The 23,576-nt window shown below is 32.8% G+C and overlaps 1 protein-coding gene across 3 annotated transcripts; it reads left to right on the top strand.

Moving 5' to 3' along the window:
- Nucleotides 1-377: 377 nt before the first annotated feature.
- Nucleotides 378-22,868, top strand: LOC133177131 (choline transporter-like protein 1). 3 transcript variants are annotated; one of them, XM_061312235.1, is made up of 17 exons: nucleotides 378-423; nucleotides 8,173-8,208; nucleotides 9,451-9,552; nucleotides 11,990-12,138; nucleotides 13,279-13,485; nucleotides 14,949-15,115; nucleotides 16,828-16,917; nucleotides 17,900-18,045; nucleotides 18,528-18,714; nucleotides 19,115-19,283; nucleotides 19,528-19,668; nucleotides 19,772-19,887; nucleotides 19,983-20,020; nucleotides 20,182-20,310; nucleotides 20,590-20,682; nucleotides 20,779-20,874; nucleotides 21,876-22,868. In XM_061312235.1, the coding sequence occupies exons 2-17, from the start codon at nucleotides 8,185-8,187 to the stop codon at nucleotides 21,960-21,962; spliced, it is 1,941 nt and encodes a 646-aa protein (XP_061168219.1). In that variant the 5' UTR covers nucleotides 378-423; nucleotides 8,173-8,184; the 3' UTR covers nucleotides 21,963-22,868. The 3 variants fall into 3 exon arrangements, with proteins under 3 accessions (XP_061168219.1, XP_061168216.1, XP_061168217.1); XM_061312232.1 differs by lacking the exon at nucleotides 14,949-15,115 and adding an exon at nucleotides 15,492-15,658 and having other exon boundaries at nucleotides 389-423; nucleotides 21,876-22,855; XM_061312233.1 differs by lacking the exons at nucleotides 378-423; nucleotides 14,949-15,115 and adding exons at nucleotides 7,935-8,026; nucleotides 15,492-15,658 and having other exon boundaries at nucleotides 21,876-22,855.
- The last annotated feature ends 708 nt before the right edge of the window (nucleotides 22,869-23,576 follow it).

Here is a 23,576-nt window from a genome sequence, read left to right as displayed (position 1 = left end):
ATTTCTATTTATAGTTAATTTATAAATGTAGGCCTATGCAATTTTCTTGTATAAATCATATGCATTAGGGATAATCATACAAGTCATCAACACTATTTCATATATATATATAGAACAGTAATCGAAGTCGGTCCTTTCCGTAACCCAGTTGTTGTTGCGAAAAAGACCGAGCGAATTCATGGAATTCCGGTGATAGCCTAGTGTCGTAAATTATTTTACCCAATATATCGGTATTTTATCTGATTATATATAGAATGTTTAGGAAATTTATTACAATGAAAATCTCTAATTGCTGAAAACAGTTTATGAAAAACATAATTTATGATATTTACGACAACCGTAGTACGACAAATTAAAAACGAAAACAGCGACTCTGAGCGAGGACCTGAGTATTGTGTATTGAGCAAAATTCTAGAAGAAACAGTAGGTAGTGTTGTAGTTTGACGTATTTCATAAAATCTATCGTTTAAAATGCCATGCACTCACAAGAGATGAATAGTTCACTAACATTAGTATGACAAAAGCTAGCTACAGAACTGTAGCGTTATGGTATTTATATATTAGTCTTTGACCATAATCAAAGAGTTAGACTAATATATAAAACCATAACGCTACAGTTCTGCAGCTAGAGAAAAGCATATAGAACTATAGGCCTACTGTAAACTAAACAGCTAAACAAGGGGCCTAGTTGTTTTCAGGTGCAGGTGCTTGCAAATCAAAACTTGACGAAACCCGTACGAAACTATTAGACGGATTCCATCTGAATTTCAGGCGGAAAATAAACGGAGTCCATCTAAGTCCTCCTAACCTTAGGTGGATATTAGACGGACCTCAAAATTCCATCTAAGACAAGGCAGAATACGCTTAAACCTTAAAGCGGATTCCGCCTGTCACTTTAGGCGTATTTCATGATTAACCAGGAAAAAAAACTTAGAAAATTTCAGCCTGATCACTTAGACAGAATGTTGGACATAGATCTTTCATTAAAGCGAAATATTGAACTTAGTCAATTTTGTTGACCATCAAATCTTTACAAATTTAAAAACTGACTTTTGCTGATATTAACAAAGCATAACCTCTTGGTATTCTATGAACAAATTAAACCTTCATTTTAAGTTATATGATCAAAGTTGTGAATCACCGGATAAATTGTAGAAAATAAAATAAGATTTATCTGATTTTTCTTCATTTATTTTTAATTCTTTTTTGAATGTTGTTTTCCACCAAAAAATTATAATTCTATAATAAGTTTCAATCTTTGTACATTTATCCAATATGGTTTTTGAATGTGGTAGAATAACTTTACAATTTTAACTTGGCACAGAAGTTAAAAATCCACATGGTTTAAAAATATATTTTACTTAACATGGAATAAAACCATCAGTGAGAAACATAATCCACAACAAACATTAATCCACATGGTTTAATAATGTATTTTAAACATGGAATAAAACCATCAGTGAGAAACATAATCAACAACAACATTTAGTTAATATATGTATATATCATCTTATGTAATACACACACTCTGAGCTACACACAATTCTGGACCATTTCAGTCAGATTCTAATCTGTTTGGAAATTTACAAATGAATGAGGTCTGTCCTCCAGGAAAAGAAACAAGCATACAACTTGATATATCATTTATATTTACAACTTCAACATCATTTGTACCAGTAACTGCTAAGAGGTTTGAGTTGACATTGTAATTTCTGCAAAGTATTTTCTTAACGAATACAAGAGGTTTTGTAATACCTGCAGTGTTATCCTCCAACAAAATAAAAAACTTAACTTCTCCAAAGCTAATTTCATTCATTCCATTGTAACAAATAGCTGAATTGTTTCTTTTGATCGTTCTAGAATATTCAGTGCCATAAATTATATATGATCCATATTCTACTCTGTTAAAACTTCTAAATGTATCACAAACAGGATCATATTTCAAGTAATCTTGGAGTGCAGCAGTCTCAACATTGGTCAATACTCTATTGCTTGGAGCACCAAGAATGTATATCCCATTCCCCAGTTTCTGACCCCTCTTAAGCAAAGATGGCTCTTGAATAGCTTTGCATAATTTATCAACTTCTGAATTTTCTATAACACATTTCTGTTTTAATTCAGGTAGCTTTTGTATAAATGATACTGCAGTAATTATCTGAGTGTCGATACTCTGACTTCCTCTGATCATTTTTAAAACAATTCCATTTTTATTTTCAAAAGAAAAGCAGCTATGGGTGTAGAGAGGGCCAAGATCCCTAACACAATCTGGTAAATGGAGCAGTTGATGGACATTTAATCTTAAAAAACATTGGTCATACAACTCTTCTAAACACCTACAAAACTCAAACAAAAGCATTTCAGCTCTATCTAAATCTTTTTCGTTGGAGCCAAATTTCAGAAGTATGTGCATAGAGTCTACAAGCAACAGAAAGTGAGAAAATCTCTGCATGTCTAAAATTCCATGCAGAACTGGAGCACCAAAAAATAATAAAAATGATCTATATTCAGATGCCTTCCAATATTTCAAGTCTTTTTCTATAGATCGTGGCAGTCTAGTAATGTCCAGAGTAGGTCTAATACTCTGAAGCCTTGAATCTACTTCACATACACTGTTACAAATATTATAAGGTTTCCCTTTGTGCTTCTCACTAAACCATAGTTCTAACAGCATCTTCTGCACTCCTAATAAGACACCATGCATGTAGTCTATGGCAATGCCAGATACTATATTAAAATTGGGCACGAAGAAAAGCCATGATGGTCCCTTTATACCTTTAATTGGTTTTCCCATTACAACCTGTTGGTCTTCTACTGCTATCCTTGCATTTTCTAACACATTTTTCTTTGTTCGCACTGGTCCTTTGGGTTCTTCACTTTGGAATGGAAAAACCCTTGCATGACCACGCCCAACAGAAGCAGTCTCACCTTCTTGCTCACATTTCCAACAAGAAAATGCTCTGTTATATTGTACATGATTACAAAGCAAACTTCTGGCTGGGAGATCAGCTGTTCCGCACAACATGAAGCATACAGTGTTAAACTACATGTATCACAATATTTTTAACTATAGAAGCGTTGGAATTTAATTTCTTATCTGTCATCAATATTGATAAACAAATACAGTCATATAGGTATTCCGAATCACCCCACATATCGCGATTCTTGGTAATTTACCATGCCGCTGTACCTCACACGACACGTGTGACAACCAAACAGTCATTAAAAGCAAGGTGTATTCTTATTACATACAAAAAATAAAGAGGTAAACATACATGTAATGTATTAACTTGCTATCCTTTTTGAAGAAAATGTCCATGTAGAAACGTTGCAGGTATTTCTCATCGATGTCATCGTAGCATTGTTGGAGGAAACATGGCATATTAGTTATTGATATAACGGCAATTTTATAAGCTTCCATGAGCATTAGTTGTTTTTGATAACACCTCAGATATATATTAGTTATGACTGCATTTGTCCCTTCAGTTTGGGGTATTTCAAACCATGTGTGTACATGACTGCAGCCAAATACATTGCACATGCTACACACTTTCAGATATTTTTATAACATTGTTTTTCTTAAATGCAAGGGGCATGAGAGTAATGATTTGACAAAGCAAGAGCTAATAAGACTAGCTTGGGTCCCGGTATGCACTTGATCAGTGTTGATCACTGTTCATCCTTTCATCATACAAATACGGACACATGCATGTGTACACACAGACATGTATGTACAAGTATGAGTACATGCAAGTTATGCAGTGATATATGTCATACTTGATAATCATGATATCTAAACATTCCTTTACGTACATTTTTTTATCATCATTATTATCTTTTTTTTTTGGTAGCCTACTTGTACAAATATGATTAACAGATTTATTATAAGTATTACATGTTCAATGTTAATTGTTTTGCATTGGAAAAAAAAAAATCACATGGGTAAAAAAAATGACTTAATTGTATTTACAACTTAATTATTCTGTGTTTTGGTCCATGGTGATGATAACCTTTGTTAGCCAAGGATTTGTAATCTGAAATGGAGGAGGGGAGTGGATCATAAACCCTTGGTTAGAATGGGTGATGTTCTGACATTCACATTGTGTTGCCAGATAGTTTTCAGCATTTGTTCTTTCTGCAGAGCCATTAAGATTTTAAACACTGTTGTACCCCTGGTTTATGTATGGGAGAATTATAAACAGAAACTGATTCATGAGATTCTAATTTTTAGCTCACCTGAGCTGAAAGCTCAAGTGAGCTTTTCTGATCACCGATTGTCTGTCGTCCGTCCGTCTGTAAATTTTTCACATTTTCAACCTCTTCTCAAGAACCACTGGACCAATTTTAACCAAATTTGGTACAAAGCATCCTTGGGTGAAGGGAAGTTTAAATTGTTAAAAAAAGGGCCAAGCCCCTTCCAAGGGGAGCTAATCAAGAAAAGACAAAAAAAGGGTGGGGTCATTAAAAATTCTTCTTCTCAAGAACCACTGGGCCAGAAAAGCTGAAACTTATGTGGAAGCATCATGGGGCAGTGTAGATTCTAAATTGTTCAAATCATGACCCCGGGGGTAGGGTGGGGCCAAAATAGGGAATCCAAGTTTTACATTGAGATATGTAGAAAATATCCTTAAAAATCTTCTCCTCAAGAACCACTGGGCTAGAAAAGCTGAAACTTATGTGGAAGCATCCTCGGGTAGTGTAGATTCTAAATTGTTCAAATCATGATCCCTGGGGGTAGGGTGGGGCCACATTAGTGAATCCAAGTTTTACATTGAAATATATAGGCAAAATCTTCAAAAATCTTCTTCTCAAGAACCACTGGGCCAGAAAAGCTGAAACTAAAGTGGAAGCATCCTGGGGTTGTGTAGATTCTAGATTATTCAAATCATGACCCCTGGGGTAGGGTGGGTCCACAAAAGGTATTGCAAGGGGGGAAATCAGGTGAAGAACAGCAGGCCCAAAGCTACTCAGGTGAGTGTTGTGGCCCATGGGCCTCTTGTTTTACTGTAATGTTATGGGCTGCTGTGGACATCATGGACACATTTTTTTTTTTTTGAGGAGTGGGAAAAAGGGGGAGGGTTTAAAATTCTATCCTACAATTCATCATATTACTGGAGCTAATGCAGTTTACATTCCCAGATGTAAATTTATATTATCAACATGTTGTTAGTTTGCACTGGTGAGGGACTTACATGTATAAACATTGAGTTTGCTCTACTCTCAAACCCTTTTATATACATATATTTTAATTTGTCAGGAGGAAGAATGTAATTTATGTGAACAACTTCTTGTTCAAACTGCAAGAATTTATGACCGAATTTAACTGTAAGCAAGATTTTTCAAAAAACAAAAAAATTAAGAATATTAAGAATTAAATACCAGTAATCATAAAATATTTCTGCATTAGGTTTATTTTGTAGATTTATATAATTGCAAACATGATACAAGTTTTTAAAAAAAATTATATAAATCAATCATGCCTTTTATTTCTCCATATCATATGGCAGGATATACTTTTGTGAAACCATAGAATATTTTGTATTAATTTTTTGATTATTTAATCACTACATTTGCCCCAGCAATCATCTCTGTCCCCATTCAATCAAATTATAATACATGTATGTTTAATAACTTTTAAAAATGTTTTACTATTCAAAATTGATTTGACTTGTTTTAAATTCAGCCTATTAGTATGTAATCATATGACTCAGATTAAGTTCATGTTTAGATTAAGAATTCCAGTGTAGGTGTATAATTAGATGCATATTTGTAAAACTGTCGTATGTCAAGGTTATAATGTTGTACATAGAAAGCCTCAAAAAGAATTATTTTTAATTACTAGCAGCACTAATTTGTTACAAGAAGCAGGCAAAATATGACCATAGAATTTCATACCCAATCACAAAAGTCATTGATTGATGATGTATTTTACTGACATTATTTTCTGAACATTGACTGCTTCATTGAATCGGAACTCCCAGGTAAAGACGTTGTAGGTAGGCTAACGTAGGCAGGGCATAAAAAGGTACTAGGCCTTGGGACATCAATAAGATGACAGAAAAGATTGCACTACAAACACTTCTCTAGGGCGGTGTCATTAAGCTGTAGTAAATACCTGGAGAAAAAGTGTGTGAAATTTTGGGGAAACATTTTTTTTTTGGCACACATTTATTCCATTGTGAGGTAAGGCAGCTGGTATACTTTTTCATTCCTCTGTTTTCTTGCTGTGTAATGTAATTGAATTCTGATAACCATTATGAATATGCAGCACCTGAGATGCCAGTGTATTTTGTTTTGCTAGTTAAGAGATTGGTGTGTGCTGCAGTGATTAAAGGAGTTTCAGAATATCCAATTATTGTACATGTATAATATTAACAAGGATATTGTTTTGTAATATAAAACATGTCTTTTTTTGTTTGGAAGTCTTTGTATAGGTACCAATCAATAAATAGATATATACACTGTATACAGACATTGAAATGAAAATGACATATTGGAATTTAGTGGCTCTGCAGAAATTCTTAATTGGTTTTATATGTAGCTGACATTATGTAGGTTGTAGTGTGTGGGTAATATAAAGTAAATTATAGGGTGAAACACATGTATTCTTGCTGTAAATGTGAACCTTTTTCATGTTTTATGCTTAAAGATTGAGGGTTAAGATGCATACAGTGTAAGGGTCTTTTAGGTACTTCATTCAGTCTACAGTACTACATGTATACAATAAAATTAGAAACAGTTGGTTGCTTTTGATGTATCAGTGGGTTGACTCACTTATACACAACTGTTTACTGTTTCATTCTGAGAAAAATGCATTGGAAATCCACTGCATATCACTTATACATGAGTAATAGGAATGAAATGACAAACTAACCAGATTTCTATTAACAAGATCTGTGTTCCTTTTGACAACAGTTTGCCTTTATCATCACCTCTTGGTCCTGATTATATTACACAGCCATTGATTTTCTTGGAAATCTACCACACTTTTCAGTGTGGAAAACAAGCTGCTAGATCTTAATTCCTAGAGAAAATTGTGGACAACCAGACATAGAAATTGTCTATCTACCAAGGTCTCATGGGAATCTTGAGAACCAATTTAATTTTATAATTGTGCAAATATTTTATGTGATATGTGATACAAGGTTTTCTAATAAGAGAGTCCCCTCCCACATAGTTTTTTGAAATACAAGTATGTGCTAGTCTTCTAAATCAGTGTTCATTGTATGTAGAAAGAAAATAAAAACAAAGCTTGAATTTATTCTTTTATATCAAGTGAGTTTGAGTAATGAGTCAAAAAAAATTATATGTACATGCAATGTTAACCACTATGCCATTGAGGTTTCTGAGAACTAAAAAATTAGCATAATACTATGCAAAGCAAGCTTTGGGTATTACATGTATCTCGTTCCTATACTCATTGTGTTTTTCCCCCTGGTAGCATACAATGATTTTCCTGCTGATTGCTTTCATTGCACTTCAATGTGAAATATGATTACGTTAAATGACCTCTTAATGACTCTCTGCAGTTGATTCTGGAGACAATTATAATGAATGATTGTTTGAGGATAATGTTCAAAGACCAGAAAATCAATTCTCCACGGAAATTTGAAGTCAGCAGTCTCCCGTGAAAACAAGTACATCCTCCACTCTGTACTTGTTATTATAATGCATTATTAACAAGGAACTAGAATGTAAGGTGGGGAAAAAATAATGAAGCAGTCTTAAATTTGTTAGCTACAGTGAAAGGTGCCCTTTGGGTAACAAGAGACTGTCTGTCATTTTTCATGTTTGTTGTGTAATGAATTAATTGAAAAGTTAATGTACTTGAAATTAAGATTCTGATATGGATTTTGATGCAGAACTGCACATGGTACCTTGGATGTAAAGCTTATGGGAATTGATTAATTAAGAATTGATTAAGGTGTACTTGTTTTTTCGGTGCATCATATTATGTGCATTGTGATAGTCAGTATGAACATTTAGGAACTTGATTGATGAGGAATTCTGTTTAGACGTTTAAACACAGGTTAGTTAATTCAAGAATAAGATATTTATAATAATTAGGTAAAATTATCCTGAATCTAAATGATCATGACTGTTGCTTGAACTAGGTCATGTGTGGAATTCTTGCTTTGACATCAGAATGTGACATGTTTTTATTTCTCATTGTAGGGATATTAGAACATGTGTGGTTGTTGTTGTGGTAAGGTAAGTCAAATTAAGTTTATGATGGAATCATGATGGAAAATCATTGATTATATAAAATGAAATTTTCTCTTATCATTCTTATTTAATCAGAATTTTTTAGTATGTACTTATAAATTCAAGTAGCTACTTCTATTGTTGTTGCTATTGGCAAAAAGAAAACTTGAAAATTGTGTTCATATGATTATCCTATTAAAATGCACCCATGCATTAAATATATATATATTAAGAAAGACCTGAAACTGTTTTTTAATATGCCATTGCTGAGGTAAATATGTTTGACATTTTTATTTCAAGACAGAAATGAAACATCTCTGAATTTCATCCATAATTGTTTCAATAAAATGTTGCATTTCAAAGAAAAAAATTTGCAAGGATTATCAAAATTAACATTTATAAAATTGTATAAATTATATTTTTAAGAATATTTTCTTCGTGTTTTGTGGATGTAGATTTTAGAGACCTCTAAATTAAAATAAATAGGGAGCAATATGGAAGGTGTATAAGTAACGTACCATCTCATTAATTGCTTCCTTGTTTGAAATCAGCTACAGCCAGATCTGTAAGTTTGTATTAGTCACTTCCTTCTTTTAATGCCCCCAAACAGGTTTGTTAAAAAATGCGATTTCCATTTTAATTGAAAAGAAAAGTTTTAAAGCATTTTATTGCTCAAGTGTTTATGTCATAACTTGAACAGGAAATGATTGAAAATAATTTTATAATTTAAAAGCTGCCATATGTTTCCATGATAAGCTGGAAATTATTGATCAACTAAGAATTTAGAGAAGCTCCGTTTCTGTTCAACATGTCAAAAAAAAGCTGTATTGGTTAAGGGCTACATCTTCAGTGGTAATCGGGAGTTATTTGATCATTATTCCCCATGGACCTGTGACAGGAACACTCCGTCTCATCAATATTTTATATTTACACGACCTAAAAGCATCAAACATCCGTAAAAAGCCAAACTAGAATATAGCTTCCTATAATACTCTTGATCTTAGTCCTAGGGACCTAAAGCAAAATGTTAGATAATTTACATATACTGGTACAATGAGTAAAAGCAATCTGGAGTTTCCTTGGAAACAGGGACTGTAAAATAATCCAAGATTACAAATTCTATTAACATTTGAGTTTTGTAGCTAGTGCTGAAATATTTTATGCCCCTAATGATAATACACCAGAAGTTTGAGCTCCACTGCTGTTAATGCTTTTACTAAATGAAACACATGGACTTTTTTTTCACAGGATTCTGCGGAAGATAAAGCAGATCTAACGAATCCAATCAAAAATCGAGGATGCACCGACATCATTGTTCTGATTTTGTTTGTTCTGTTCTGGGCCGGCATGGTTTGTATTCACTGAAGAATTACTTTTGACACTCTATAATGCAAGGATATTGGATATGACAGATTTTATTTAAAATTCCCATTAGCCATGTATAAAAGCAGTAATTGTGGAAGAAATTGTTATAAAAATGTAATATTATTAATAATTCAGAAGATTTTGGTATTCTGAAGAACTTTGCTGAAAAAAATTCTTTTGTGAATCGGGAAGTGGAGATAATTATTTAAAAACAGTTATAGAATTTTCAATAATATTCAATTACCGTATGTTCTGCTGGAAGAAGACCAGAAGAGCTTATGCAATGAGAAGTATTTCTCAACAATCTGTCTGCATGCTTGGGGTTTTATTAAAAAATCAAAGAAGATGGGCGAACATAGCAAGCAAAATGCCTATGGGACGACAAATAAGAAGTGAAAAAATTGAATCTCAATCATTACAAAATTTTCTGAGATACCGTATAACGGGTATTTTCTGCGGTTGTCCAATTTCTGCGGAATTTTGCAGATAGGAAAAATCCACAAAAATTACAATCGCAAAATATTTTTCAATACTTATTCAGATATTTTATACATGCAATTTTGATAAGCGGCGTGTATGTCTGTCACAGGGTTCTTATTAACACAAGAACCTGCGTACTGGACGCAACAAAATTATTTGGGACGCAAGGTTCTTAAAAACGATTCGTCCGCAGACTCATGAGTGGACATGTCCTCGTTAGCGAGAAAATTCGGGTGTCATCGAAATTCGAAGATTTTAGATGTAAGGATTTGTACAAAACATATTTAATCAAAACATTGAATTTCCTGTAAATAATTAAACAACTTTATGCAAAAAACCCCCATCTTTTCTTGTACCTATTTCTTTATTGAAGCACTGATATACTTGTAAATGATTAAAGAGATTTCGTAATTATTTAAGTCCAAACTCCGAAAGCTGCAAACAACACATAGATACTGTAGCTTTTCTTTTTTAAACACCTTTTTCAATCTTGTGTTTTACATTGAGACAATAATTACTGCTTGTATACACAATGTGGCTTGTTTGTCTCGTGAATTTTACCCAATGCAGACGACTGACAGGATTAGTTACGCCTCAATGCACCCGCACCTGTTCTTGTCTACAGTCAACTTTAGGGTACTTGATTATGCAACAGTTACTGTTTGTTTTAGCTAAAAATATAAAGTAACACCAATTTAATTTTGATCGCAATTAACTATAAGTGTAATTTAGAATATGGCTTGGATGCATTCATCTTCATTATCTACACATTTAAATATTTTAATAGATCGCATAAAATGTCTGTTAGAACAAAGGTTTTTATTGTTGTTGGGTGGTCTCATACTGCATTAATTCATTTCACTTGGGACTCAACATATTTGTAAAAAGACTAACCAAAAGATAGTTATTTAATTAAGCTTAATAGCTTAATACCAGTTCTCATGCACCTTTGATCAATATGTCTTAAAGTTAATGAATTTATAAAACGTAAACATGGCAGCATTCTGATAATTCAAAAAGTTTAGTGATCATACCCTGTAAATAATTTTTTGCGGTATAATGCATTGAAAACGCAGAAATAAATTTGCTATCTTTTAGGGGTTAAATCGCAAAAATTTCCAACCGCAGAAAATACCCGTTATACGGTATTTCATTTTAAATTAACATATTTTTCATGTAAAATCTCTAGAATTTGAAATAATCTCAAAGATTGGAATTATTTGTCTATGAAATAGCATATAGAGCGCTCTACACACTAAAGAGGGCAAAACTGATCATTTCTTCATACTATAACACAATTTTGCCGTATGAGCTTTGCTCCATTTCTTTTTTTTTGGAAAGTTTGTCCTCAAATTATGCCCCCAAAAAAGTATTTTTCGGTTAACAAAATCGTGCAAAAATTATTAATTACATAATATTTACGAAAAATTTTTGTTAAAGATCTGTGTGCATATATTAAGATACAAAGCTCTATGATTATATGGCTATATTCAAATTGCTGATCCTTTCTTTCTAAGGAAAGGAGAAAAAGTTCTCACTCTTCATGGGAAAATAGAAATTTTGAAAAAAATATTAGCTTTTTTTCTATCGGGCCATACAAATCTCAGACCAATAGAACTACATACTTGTTTTGAGGAATTTTGATTATTCTGATATTCATGTATGATTGCGAAACAAAATATGTTTTGTTTCAAAGTGTTTTGTGTACAATTGTTACGTGAACTAAAATGTTACCTGATGTTATCTGGTTTTGTAATGTATACTCAAGTAATTAGTGTTCTTTGTATAAATTTATGATTTGTAATCTTGCTATATATTACATCATATACATGTACATGTATCATCTTGTAAATATTTCTGAAAGAACCAATGTTTCAGGTATTTTCAGAATTTGATTGTTTTAAAACACTGTTCTGATTCCTATGCCCTTGTTCATTGGCAGATTTACATAGCTGCCTTCTCCATTACACACGGAGATGCCTGGAGACTGGTCTATGGCTACGACAGCTTTGGTAACACTTGTGATGAGGACAATACTGGAAAGAAGATCGAAAATGTGACCTTCTCAGGCATGAACATGGAAGGCAAAGGGTAAGTCAAAGGTCATTGCCATGACTACAAATACTTTGATTCTTTAAATGATGTTCTTTAGAGAATCTTATGTATTGTTTAATGTTTTATTTGATGCATGGGATATGACAGCTTTTTTCTGGTATACCACCTGAAAATTCCTGATTGAAAGGTTATGTGTTTCCTTTCATCATGAAAGGGACAAGAGAACAAATTATACAAGAATTACTATTTGCTTCAATTAACATCATTTCCATACAGCCCAGAAATGACACAATTATTCTTTTCTTTTTGCTTCTTCTTTCCATACATGTCTAGAATTCCTAAAAATCTTACCTACTAAATCAGGGTTCAACATTATAATTAAAATATGCACTTGTCCATTGGACGAGTTGAGAATAAATGTTACTAGTCAGAATTTGATGTTTACTTGTCCCACCCTGAAATGATTTTAAAAAAAAAATGTAGAACTATTTTCAAGAATGAAGTATTATTGTTAATTTGATAAAGATTATTTCTGATTAAAAATACACTGTCTGTAATATAATCTCGATCACACTCGTTTGTTAACAATGTGAGGCGATGATTGACTGAGCCCTTAAAATTGTTATGTATTAATTAATGGTGTGAGAAATGAATTCTGGAGATTTTTTTCAATCATATTTACAGTATTCCATGGTGGTACAGTAAGTAACTTGTTCGATCAGACAAGTGTGTCTTGAGATTGACTTCTCAGATAGCAAAATGAACTGGGCACATACAATCGGACAAACGTTATTGCTGAGCCTTGTACATCACATCATATCATAATTATTCATGCCATGGAATAATTCACACATCAGTCTCATTTTCATCTAAATACTGTAAACCAACTTTTATTCGCGTGTGATAAATTCTGCTAGTTTCGCGACCTTCTTTAACTTGCGAATATTTATCGCAGTGAACCATTAATTTTGCTTTGCATTTGTAGAGAAGGTTACCTATGTCGCGAAAATTAATCGTCGCAGATGGATTTCAAACTACCGAATCGCGAATAAAAGATGACGCGAATACCGGTAATAGTTGGTTTACAGTAATACAGTCACTAAATACTGGATCACATAATGACAAAAACATGACAGGGATACTTGTATACATAAGGCATTGAAATTTTACTCATAGGTATGTGTTCATGTTGGACATCTTTGACCCCTTGAACTCCATGAAGCTATGTGTGAACAAGTGCCCAGGTCAAGACTTGAACACCACAGGTGATCTAAAAACATTTGCCATTACTGGAGGGTCATACCTCTGTAGGTACGATGTCGAAGAAAATGATTATGATGATGCAGTAAAGAAAGGTCTCTGTCCAGGAAAGGTGTTTGCCAGGTATGTTTAAATGGTTTATTGGGGAGGTAAAAGGAGAAATCCATGTTTATCTGTGTAAGTGTGAAGGTATTTATCTTAAGTGTTCTCTTTCTTTACTGTTTTTATCATGTTTGATGAATGAAAACATATTTTTTATAGTTCTGTACCAGAAAAATGTATATGAAGAAATAGTTGCTGAAAATCAAGGAAATCTGTACTGACATGCAAAAGAAATGCAACAAGCACTTCACTGGAAATATTTGAATACATGTATTTGTTACTAATGATATTTGCAGTTTAACACAGATTTTAACAGTAAGATATAACTTGATTAAACACACTGGACATTTAATTGTGAAGCTGAACATCATCGTGAACATCAGATAGTAACAAGTAATTGTACCCCCACCCATCCACCCCCTAATTCAATAGCCAGTCTGACATGTACATCAGTTGCAGCTTGGATTCAAAAATTCATCATTCTTCTGTTTTCAGTGGAAAAAAATTTCTGCCAGTCTTCTTGAACTCTTAGTTTCTCTGATGCTGCACGACGTTAAATTCCTCAGTCCTGGTCCAGTTTAAACTGTTAGTTTCTATGATGCTGATGTCATATCCCTCAGTCCTGGCCCAGCTTAATAACCTTGGTTGTCCTGTCTACAGACTATCATCAGTCAAGACAGTGGGACTTATGTACTGTAAAAGTATGGTGTAGGGTGTCTTGTGCCAGCAACACTCTTGCAAATTCATTTTGAAAATTTCCCACTAGAAGCACTTGCAATATGCACTTGCAGTCAATTTCAGGATGCATTTGCATCAGTTAAGGAAAAGAAACAATAACAATTTTTTTTTCAGAATAATGCTGCTAATCTTATGGTGAATAAAAACAAGTTCTTCTATGTCCAAATCATAGCCAAATTTGCTGTAATACTTGCAATTTAAGGTTTCCATTTAATCAAAGTAAGACTTAATTCAGTTTGGATGAAAATCTACTAACCGTTAAATACTCAACTACACAAAGTTGTCCTAACCATTACAGTCCAAAATTATGTACAATGTCTTATTTTTTTTTTCTTTCTGAAATTAGGATGTTGCATTTCTTTTGCATGTTAGTATATAAATTCATGTACAGAAACATCTTTATATGCAAATACCTTTTGAATTGTTTATTGTTAACAATGTTAACAAAGTTTATTGCAATGTTAAATGTTAACAAAGTTTATTGCAATGTCCATTTTGAGTCATCATTGTTGAATCTACACTATTAGATTTGTCTTAACATTTCAAAACTGGCAATGGTGGAGTTTTTCCAGTTTCTTTATTCTGTATTTCCTCCATGTTACAGGTTTTAGTAAACTATCATATTTTCAAATAACAGCAGTCTTTAATCTGAACATTAGCATATTTTAATATTCCAGTAAGTTCACTTATACAAGAATTGAGATTATATGTTAATTCATCACATCAAATTGGGTTTTGCATTGCAGTGAATCATTACTCAACTATTGTGTTCCTTCATCACTGAAGCGACTGGGGTTCAACTCGCTCAACAAGCTCATGGTTTTCTTTAACGAGTTTGATAGTTTTCATAGAGTTTTATCTGATGTCATAAAGTCATGGCGAGAGATGATTATCCTTTGTTTCGTAGCACTAGGTACTTTACTGTGTGTTTAACATGGTTTCATGTAGACAATACATTGGTGGATCTAGAGATTTCAGAGGGGTGAAGGAGGGTATTATATTTCTTTTCTAAGATCTTTTTTCTAGATCTGCCAATGACTTGGAAGGAGTGTTATTGATTCAGATTTAAGTTCGGCATTCAGTAGAGCATTTTATGTTTAATGTATCATTTTGTAAAAGCTTTATGTTTAAAAAGACATTAATTATGCTCAGGCTGATACACTAATGACACAGTTTTATTTTTGTGGCCTTACTTGTAATGAATTGATAACGCACCTTTCACTAACTTGTTTCTGTTTATGAATTTTCTGTTACATTTGTTGCTGACTTGAATGATGTAAATTTTTCAGTGAACCAATTCTGAATAGGTGTGTGCCAAAGCAGATCTTTAGCACTGCGGGTGACATTTTTGCCAAATTCTTTGAATTCGTAAATTCAAGTGACATATTCCACAAAGTTTTGCACGATTTAATGACGGGCTGGCGTGAAATGCTCATCCTGTGTTTTGTTGCGCTAGGTAAATGACAGCCATTTTTAGTCATTTTGGGACATGCATATATCTACACAGTGATGATATATATTTCTGATCGTTATATTTGACTAATATGGGAATACAGTATATTCACTTGTAACATAGTTATGTCCCTTTGCTCATGTGGTGAATGGTATTCATGCATCTCTAAATGACATATTTTACATGTCCTTGTATTAAATGTGAGGTAGAAAGCTCTTCTTTTAACTAGCTGCAATGAAATAAGTCAAATAATGTAGCTATTTGTGTATGATAAATAGATTTAAGAGGGAAAATATGCAAGTTGGCTTTTGGGAATATTAAAGATTAAAAAAAAAAAAAATTGCAAAAGTCCTTAAAAAATGCACAAAAACATTAAAGCACATAAGATAAAAAAGGCTAGAAGCTGGATTTAGGAATGAAGAACCTTCACTGGATTTTAATAATACCAATGGTATTACAACTAGTGCATTGATTCAGCACAAAAATGAATATAAGATAGTATCTGTGATTGGAGAAAATTATCCAATTATGTTTTGTTTGCATGCTAAATGCAGCTAGATTGAATAGTGGATTGCATGACTAAATTTGTACACTGTTGACATGGCAATCATAATTAACACTAATATTTGTGTGCATTCTCAGACAGGATTTTACAAATGATGGATTGACCTGAGAGCAGAAATTAGCTGCATGTTATACATCTTTGTTCAGCACTTGTATAATCAATCCTCAACATTATCAACTGTTTAATAGCATGACAATATTCCCTTATTTCACTTCACTGCTACATGTACCAGAATGTCTAAAACTCATGCTGATTTAAACCAATTACTCTCAATAATTTAGTGTATTTGACAAATGTTAATGAGGCATTAAGATAAAGAAAAAAAATCAATATGCACAGAAAGTGGGATTTTTATCAGAAGAAGTAACAGTGAAATTCAATGTCAGATTCGATTAATTTTGTTTTTAACCATGGAATAAATGAAGCATGCACAAAGCAGAATGATGAAAATTTCAGTTTCTGTGCGATTTTAGAGAATTTTTCTTAAGCAAGTGGCTAAAGTTTAAGAAATAAAAAGATTTAATTTCTACTGATAGTTCTGTATAATATAAATATTCAGTTGTTCATATAAGAAGACTTTTATTTCATGTTAAGCCTGCTATTGCAGGGTTTGGGGCATTGATGGTTCTCCTCATAAGATTCCTCGCTTCTGTCATCGTCTGGTTCATCATCACCATCGCCATACTGGGAAGTATTGGTAAGTTTACAAAATCCTGGGAATTACTGTAAACATATTACATTTGGCTGTGTATTCTTTTTAGCACCTTTGGTGGAAAGCAACTTCCGCTTATTTAAGTACATTGCTAAATGTCTTGCACATATACACATGAATAAGATCACTAAGAAATGCACTAAATCAAATCTATGCTAACTTGTTCAAAAATCAATTTCCGCCAAATATTGTACATGCTAAATATAATACATTTACAGTATTGGTAAGTTTACAAAATCTTATACTGGGAAATATTGGTAATTATACGAAATCCTTTACTGGGAAATATTGGTTAGTTTACAAAATCCTATACTGAGAAGTATTGGTAAGTTAACACATCTTATACATGTATTGGGAAATATTGGTAAATTTACAAAATCCTATACTGGGAAGAATAATGGATAGTTTACAAAATCTTATTCTAGGAATTATTATGAGTTAGTTTACAAAATTCTATACTGGGTAGTATTGGTAAGTTTACTAAATACTTAGTAAGTATTGGTAAGATTACTATAATTATTATACCCAGAAAGTTTTGGTAAGATTACTAAATCCTATATTGGGAAGTATTGGTAAGTTAACAAAATTCTATATTGGGAAGCATTGGTGAGTTTACAAAATTCTAATAAATATCCAGGAAGTATTCACTATTGGCACCATAAGTTTACTGAATCCTTACTGGGAAGTATTGGTAAGTGCAATACTATACACTCTGCATATTTCAAGCCCTCACAGTATATATTCAGTTGATCTGCAGAATCTTTTGGAAGTTCCAACCACTTATTCTTTTAACTATTTTACTCCTGATATCTAGAATCCTTGGATATGTCAAAGTTTTTTCTTGATCCTATCTAGTTTGAGATAACGAGGTTTGACTGTATACAGCCATGTATTATGTTCTGTGGACAGTTTTATGTCTAATATGCTAGAATCTTGCTAGTCTTTTGATGCATGGTATGTTTTGTAGCTGGGACAGCAGGTTTATGGTGGACTTACATGGACAAGAAAAGATTCATAGACGACAAGGAAGAGGATAACATTCCACTGTTGAATATAGACATTGACAGTGAACAGGCTTTCTTAATCTACTCCATCATCGCCACCGTGCTAACAGTATGTTCATGAATAAATTGCAGAAACTGCTAGAATATGTCAGTGTGCACTTATCTTAGATAGTCAAACTGTTTGCAGTGCATGTAATACTATATATGTTATTTATACAACTTGTACTAGTCAATTTGCTGTTAACACATACTGAGATTAAATGAAAATCTTACATTAATGTTACAGTAAAGCACACTTATAGCAAAGTGCCAGGGATGAAAAATTTTGCTTTGTTATTAACATAATATCCGTTGTATTCATAATGTTTAAAACTACAGGGACTGAAAATCACATCACTGTAAGCGTGAATTCTTTATAAGCATGTTCACTGTAACCATGTTTTACTGTACTTTACTTATGTGTTTAGAATAGCTAGAGAACAAATCTTCCAAAGTGCTGTTGAGATTTTTCAATGCCTTAAATTCAGCATAATTTGATTATTACTTTCATACAGCATTATAACCATATACATATTTGATTAACTATGACAGGTGATTCTGTTGTTGGTGATTCTGGTGATGAGGAAGAGGATAGGTCTGACTGTGACCCTGTTCCATGAGGCGGGGAAATGTCTGGCAGATGTCCCCATCCTCCTCCTTCAGCCTCTCTGGACCTTCATCATTCTTGTCTTCTTCTTTGTCTACTGGATCATCATCCTAGCATTCCTCGCCACAGCAGGTATAACTTCTGTTCATGTTGTAAGTGTAAAGTGTATAAAATAAAATTCATACTGCAGACCAGCTTGAAGTACTTAACATTTTCACTTATAATTTTCTGTTGTTCGTGTTTACTTAATGCAAGAGCAAAATGTACAAAGTAAAATTTAGATTGTGAACAGGTGGAAGTACTTACCGTTTTCACTATTAATTTTTTGTTGTTAATGTTTTCTGAATGTAAGTGTAAAATGTTCAAAATAAAATCTTAATTGCAGACCAGGTTGAAGTATTTAACATCTTCACTCATAATTTTCTGTTGTGCTACATGTACTTTGGAATGCAGCAAGTCAATAATAGGTTAGATGTTAAAGTAACTAAAACAGAACTCTAATGAAAGATGTGCTTTGTATATATATATACAGAGATAGCCTCAGTAGATAAGTCAACAGGTTTTGTGAAGTACACGGAGCATGAGAACGTCTCGTATCTCTGGTGGTACCATCTGATTGGTCTAATCTGGACCAGTGAGTTCATCATTGCCTGTCAACAGCTGGTCGTGTCAGGAGCCGTCGCCACATGGTACTTCACAAGGCAGGTTATCAGTTATTAATGTGTGAACAACTATTTGAATTACATTCTTGTTTTAGCTAGAGAGAATTTAGAGATTCTGGTTTTGGTGACTGTGTTCTAACAATTTGCATTCATGTCAAATGCTTATCACTGTTTACATGATTATTGAAAAAAATCACCCAAAATAATGGGAAATCAAGTGGTACAGGTATTGTATTAACTGTACTTTGCTTATCATTCATTGTCAAAATCTTTATAATTTCAGAGACAAAAAGACATTGTCTTGTACCATATGCAAATCCACCCAGCTTCTTATTTTCCACCATCTTGGATCTGTAGCCTTTGGAGCTTTCATCATCACCTTAGTCAAGCTTCCTAGATGGATACTTATGTACATGCAGAAAAAGTAAGCAACCTGGCATTTCAATACAAATCATTCCTTAGAATTTCAAAGCATTTTATAGAGGATGTTAAGTTGCTTTATTACAAAAGTGTGTGAACTTTTCCAGAATGAAGGGATCGGAGAACACTTGTGCCAAGTACACAATGAAGTGTTGTATCTGTTGTTTGTGGTGTCTGGAAAAGTGCTTAAAATATCTCAACCAGAATGCCTACACTGTAATTGGTAAGTGACTAGATTCTGAAGTGTTTTATTGACTTGTCTTATACATTATATACCATACAAATAAGTAATCTGTGCTTTTTTCTCTTTGTTTTTAGCAATACAAGGTTCAAATTTCTGCTCCTCTGCAAAAAAGGTAAGCAGTGAAATTTACAGTCATTTATTAAAAATATAATTAATCCTTAAGCCTAAAAAGGATATTTTTAAGGTAATATATCAATGAATATCTATATACAAGACTCTCTATGTAAATTATATCTATTTTACATCATTTTAAGTTGATTTTTGACATTTCAGGCCTTCATGACCTTAGTTGGCAATGCTTTACGTGTGGCTGCCATTAACAGTGTGGGAGACTTTGTGTTGTTTCTGGGTAAAATTGGTGTCACAGCTGCCACTGGTGCAGTTGGTATCTTCTGGTTCAAGGTCAGACTCGTACTACATGTAGTTCAATTTTCAATTATTAAAAAAAGAAATATTCATCCTGGTTTTATCCAGTGATTTTCAGACAAATATTCAAAGCATGTTTCTGACATTTCAACTTGGAGAAATTACCGGTATACTTTGTCATATAAAGTTACTGAGGGAAAAAAATCTTGATCAGAATTTCACACGAGAAAAGTGAAGTATTTTTTTCTGTTATGCTTTGGTGTGAAACTTTGGTCTTGGAGAATATACTGACTGACCTAAATTTCTGGTTTACAGACAAAGGAAGAGTTGAACTATTATGCCATACCTGTCCTGCTTGTGTGTATTTTTGCCTACTTCATTGCTCATTGTTTCCTTTCTACATATGAGGTAAGATATATTATTTTTATTTAAGTAATTCACTTTAAAGTATATACATGTGATGATATGATTTTTATGACGGCTGACTTTGTTGGTATTTTGTAGATGGTGATTGATGCTCTCCTGCTGTGTTTCTGTCATGATACTGACATAAATGATGGCTCCCCAGAGAGACGGTACTATGCCAGCGTGTCCCTGCAGGTAAGAATTATTCATAGTTAATAGCAGAACATTTACTGGATAGCTTGATGGGGTAAAAGGATATGAATACGTCATAGGAATATGCAGTTCAAATTCGAATTTGGTCATGGTCCGATGATTTTTGACAGTTATCCCTCTTGAACCTAGAAAAAAAATTACAGTTTCCACTCTCTAAATTTTGTAGGGATGTATGTGTAAGGTTGAAATTGCATATGAAGGTATTTTACTTAAAAATACAGGTCAAGTTCGAATTTGGTCATGGTCCGATGATTTTTAACAGAGATATCCCTCTTGAACTTAGAAAAAAATTAAAAAATTTCAGTTTTCGCTCTTTTGTAGGGATGTATGTATGAGGTTGAAATTGCATATGCAGGTATTTTACTTGAAAATACAGGTCAAGTTTGAATTTGGTCGTGGTCTGATGATTTTTGACAGTTATCCCCCTTGAACTTGGAAAAGAATTTCTAATCACTATCTCGGCTACAAATGTGCAGTTTACAATTGGCAATTTGAAATTTTGGTTGCCTCCGAGGGCATTCGTGGCGTTACGACACATTTAGTAATTAAATATAATTTATGCAAAGAACATTGCTAATCTATACAGAATGTCTAACAATTTAACACACACCCACCCTCCTGCCCCTCTGCAAAACAGAACATCCTCCCTCTTTAAAATCTCTTGTTAATCTGAAAAATCCACTGAATTGATATCATATACAAAGCATTTTATTTCAATTCCATTATTCCATTTAGTAGCTTTCCATGCTAAATGTCTGACTTTTCCCCAAAAATTTTATTTTGTCTTAAAATATTTCTGTTCTCTGGTATTATTTAAAGTCAAAATAGTTGGCAAAGCTGTTTTGAAAGAACTTTCGGTTTATTTTTGGCCATTATAGACTGGAAATCAGAGAAATTTCTGCCAACAAGAATTAATGTATGTAGGTATCATATTTATGTAGTTGATGACCTGTAAATTTCAAAGTATGTTTATTTCATTGTAGAAATACATAGAGGATGGTAGTAACCAAATGAATGCCATCTCAAAAGGGGAGGATACAAGTGGAGAACCAGAAGCGGCACGGCTATAAATAGCACTGACCTAGAAGGAATCGAGAGGAATCAAACAGTATCATTGTTCAGTGAGGCTTACAGGATATTAGAAAAAGGACAGGTGTTCAATATTCAGATGATTGAAGGGTCAAGTGGATTTAAGTCAGCAGTGCTTGGGAGTAAGGCACAGACATTGTGTTTTGTGACAGAGTTATACCGATTGAGAGAAGGAAAAAATTATATCTGTCCTGAAAGCTGTGTACTGTGGAATCATTTAAATTCTTGGGGGTCAATGTTTGTGGGCAAGCAAAATTTTATTGGTTCGTGGGGATGAAATTTCATGGGCAGCTTGTTTATTTAGATTTAATTAATTAGTACGTTGACAAAATAATTGTTCGTGGGGATGTAAATTCGTGGGTAAGGGTCACCCACGAAATCCACGAACATTGATCCCCCACGAACAATGATGATTCCACAGTAATTGTGTTATACTGTTTCATAAGAATAAGGGAAGTAAAGTAGATATTAATTTAGATGCCTTTAAATATCAGAATTCTGAAAATTTTACATGTCTGAAGATTCCTTCACACAATGTAAAATCTAGTTCTGTGCTAAGTAACAAAATAATTACATGGTGCCTTGAAACAGGATATCTGGAAACCATAGCTGTAAGGACTCTGAATTTATAGCCTAGAAATTGTACACTTTATAGATGTACATGTATCTATTAGTAAGTGTAAGGTTGTTGATTTTTGTCATTTGATGATGAATGTGTTGGTGCATTAAATGAAGTAAATATGTATTTTTATTTTTCAAAGTTTTGTGAAGTAGAGACTTCTGTATTTTTTTTTTATTTTCATATGATAGCTATACATGTATATCTCGACAATGCCATTCATGAAATATTTTTTAAAAATAAAATTATGAGTTAATGATTTTTTGCTATGTTCATATTTTATTTCATATGTACAAACATATTGTATTTTATGTGTTGAAAACTTTTATACATATACATATATATATATTTTCATTATAAAAGGTAGGAAAATACCTCATTTTTTATGATTTTTTTTTCTCATTGAAATATGGAATGTATATATTTTAAAGAACATCCTTAAATAATGAATTAAACACAGGTGTTTAAATTACTTGAATCTCTCTTGTACATGAACAAAGTATGTGAGCTAGCTAACTTCTGCACATTTTAATCTTTAAAGTGATTAAGTAAAATGTTAATCAAAAGAACTGTGAATGACATCTTCAATCTTTTATGTATTTTATTAAATGAAAATTAGAGTCCACTTCAATTCTTATTTTTGGTACAACCTTTAGAGATTTGGATATAGATCCAAATATGGACTGCAAAACATCCAAACATCATTTATATTAAAAAGGAATCACTCTTTTCCCTTTTAATGATTTGGTAAATCCTATGTAGTAAGACTTTTGTTTTACACTTTGGTTGTATTAAATAACATGAACATTGCTTGTTTAATTTTTTTCTGTGTCTGTGGCACAATGTATTGACCACCTAACTGATTAAGTCACTCAGAAAAGTTTATATTCATATTCAGCTACTGGTGCTTTTAATTTAGTATATTTCATTTTCTATAATATATATTTTGTGAAGTAGGCAACTCACACCAGTGTTT

Source organism: Saccostrea echinata, unplaced genomic scaffold, assembly GCF_033153115.1.
Source record: "Saccostrea echinata isolate AGI-Se365-2 ecotype Australia unplaced genomic scaffold, CSIRO_AGI_Sech_v1 ptg000086l, whole genome shotgun sequence".
In the NCBI taxonomy this organism is placed as follows: domain Eukaryota; kingdom Metazoa; phylum Mollusca; class Bivalvia; order Ostreida; family Ostreidae; genus Saccostrea; species Saccostrea echinata.
Note: the sequence above shows the minus strand (reverse complement) of the source record. Positions and strands in the feature narration are given on the sequence as shown.

Excerpts from the sequence above, each read along its gene's own strand:
- LOC133177131 (XM_061312235.1), top strand. The coding sequence starts at position 8,185 with ATGTGTGGTTGTTGTTGTGGTAAG. Across the intron at positions 8,209-9,450 it reads GTGGTTGTTGTTGTGGTAAG|GATTCTGCGGAAGATAAAGC; the intron begins GTAAGTCAAATT and ends TTTTTTTCACAG. Across the intron at positions 20,683-20,778 it reads GTTTCCTTTCTACATATGAG|ATGGTGATTGATGCTCTCCT; the intron begins GTAAGATATATT and ends GGTATTTTGTAG.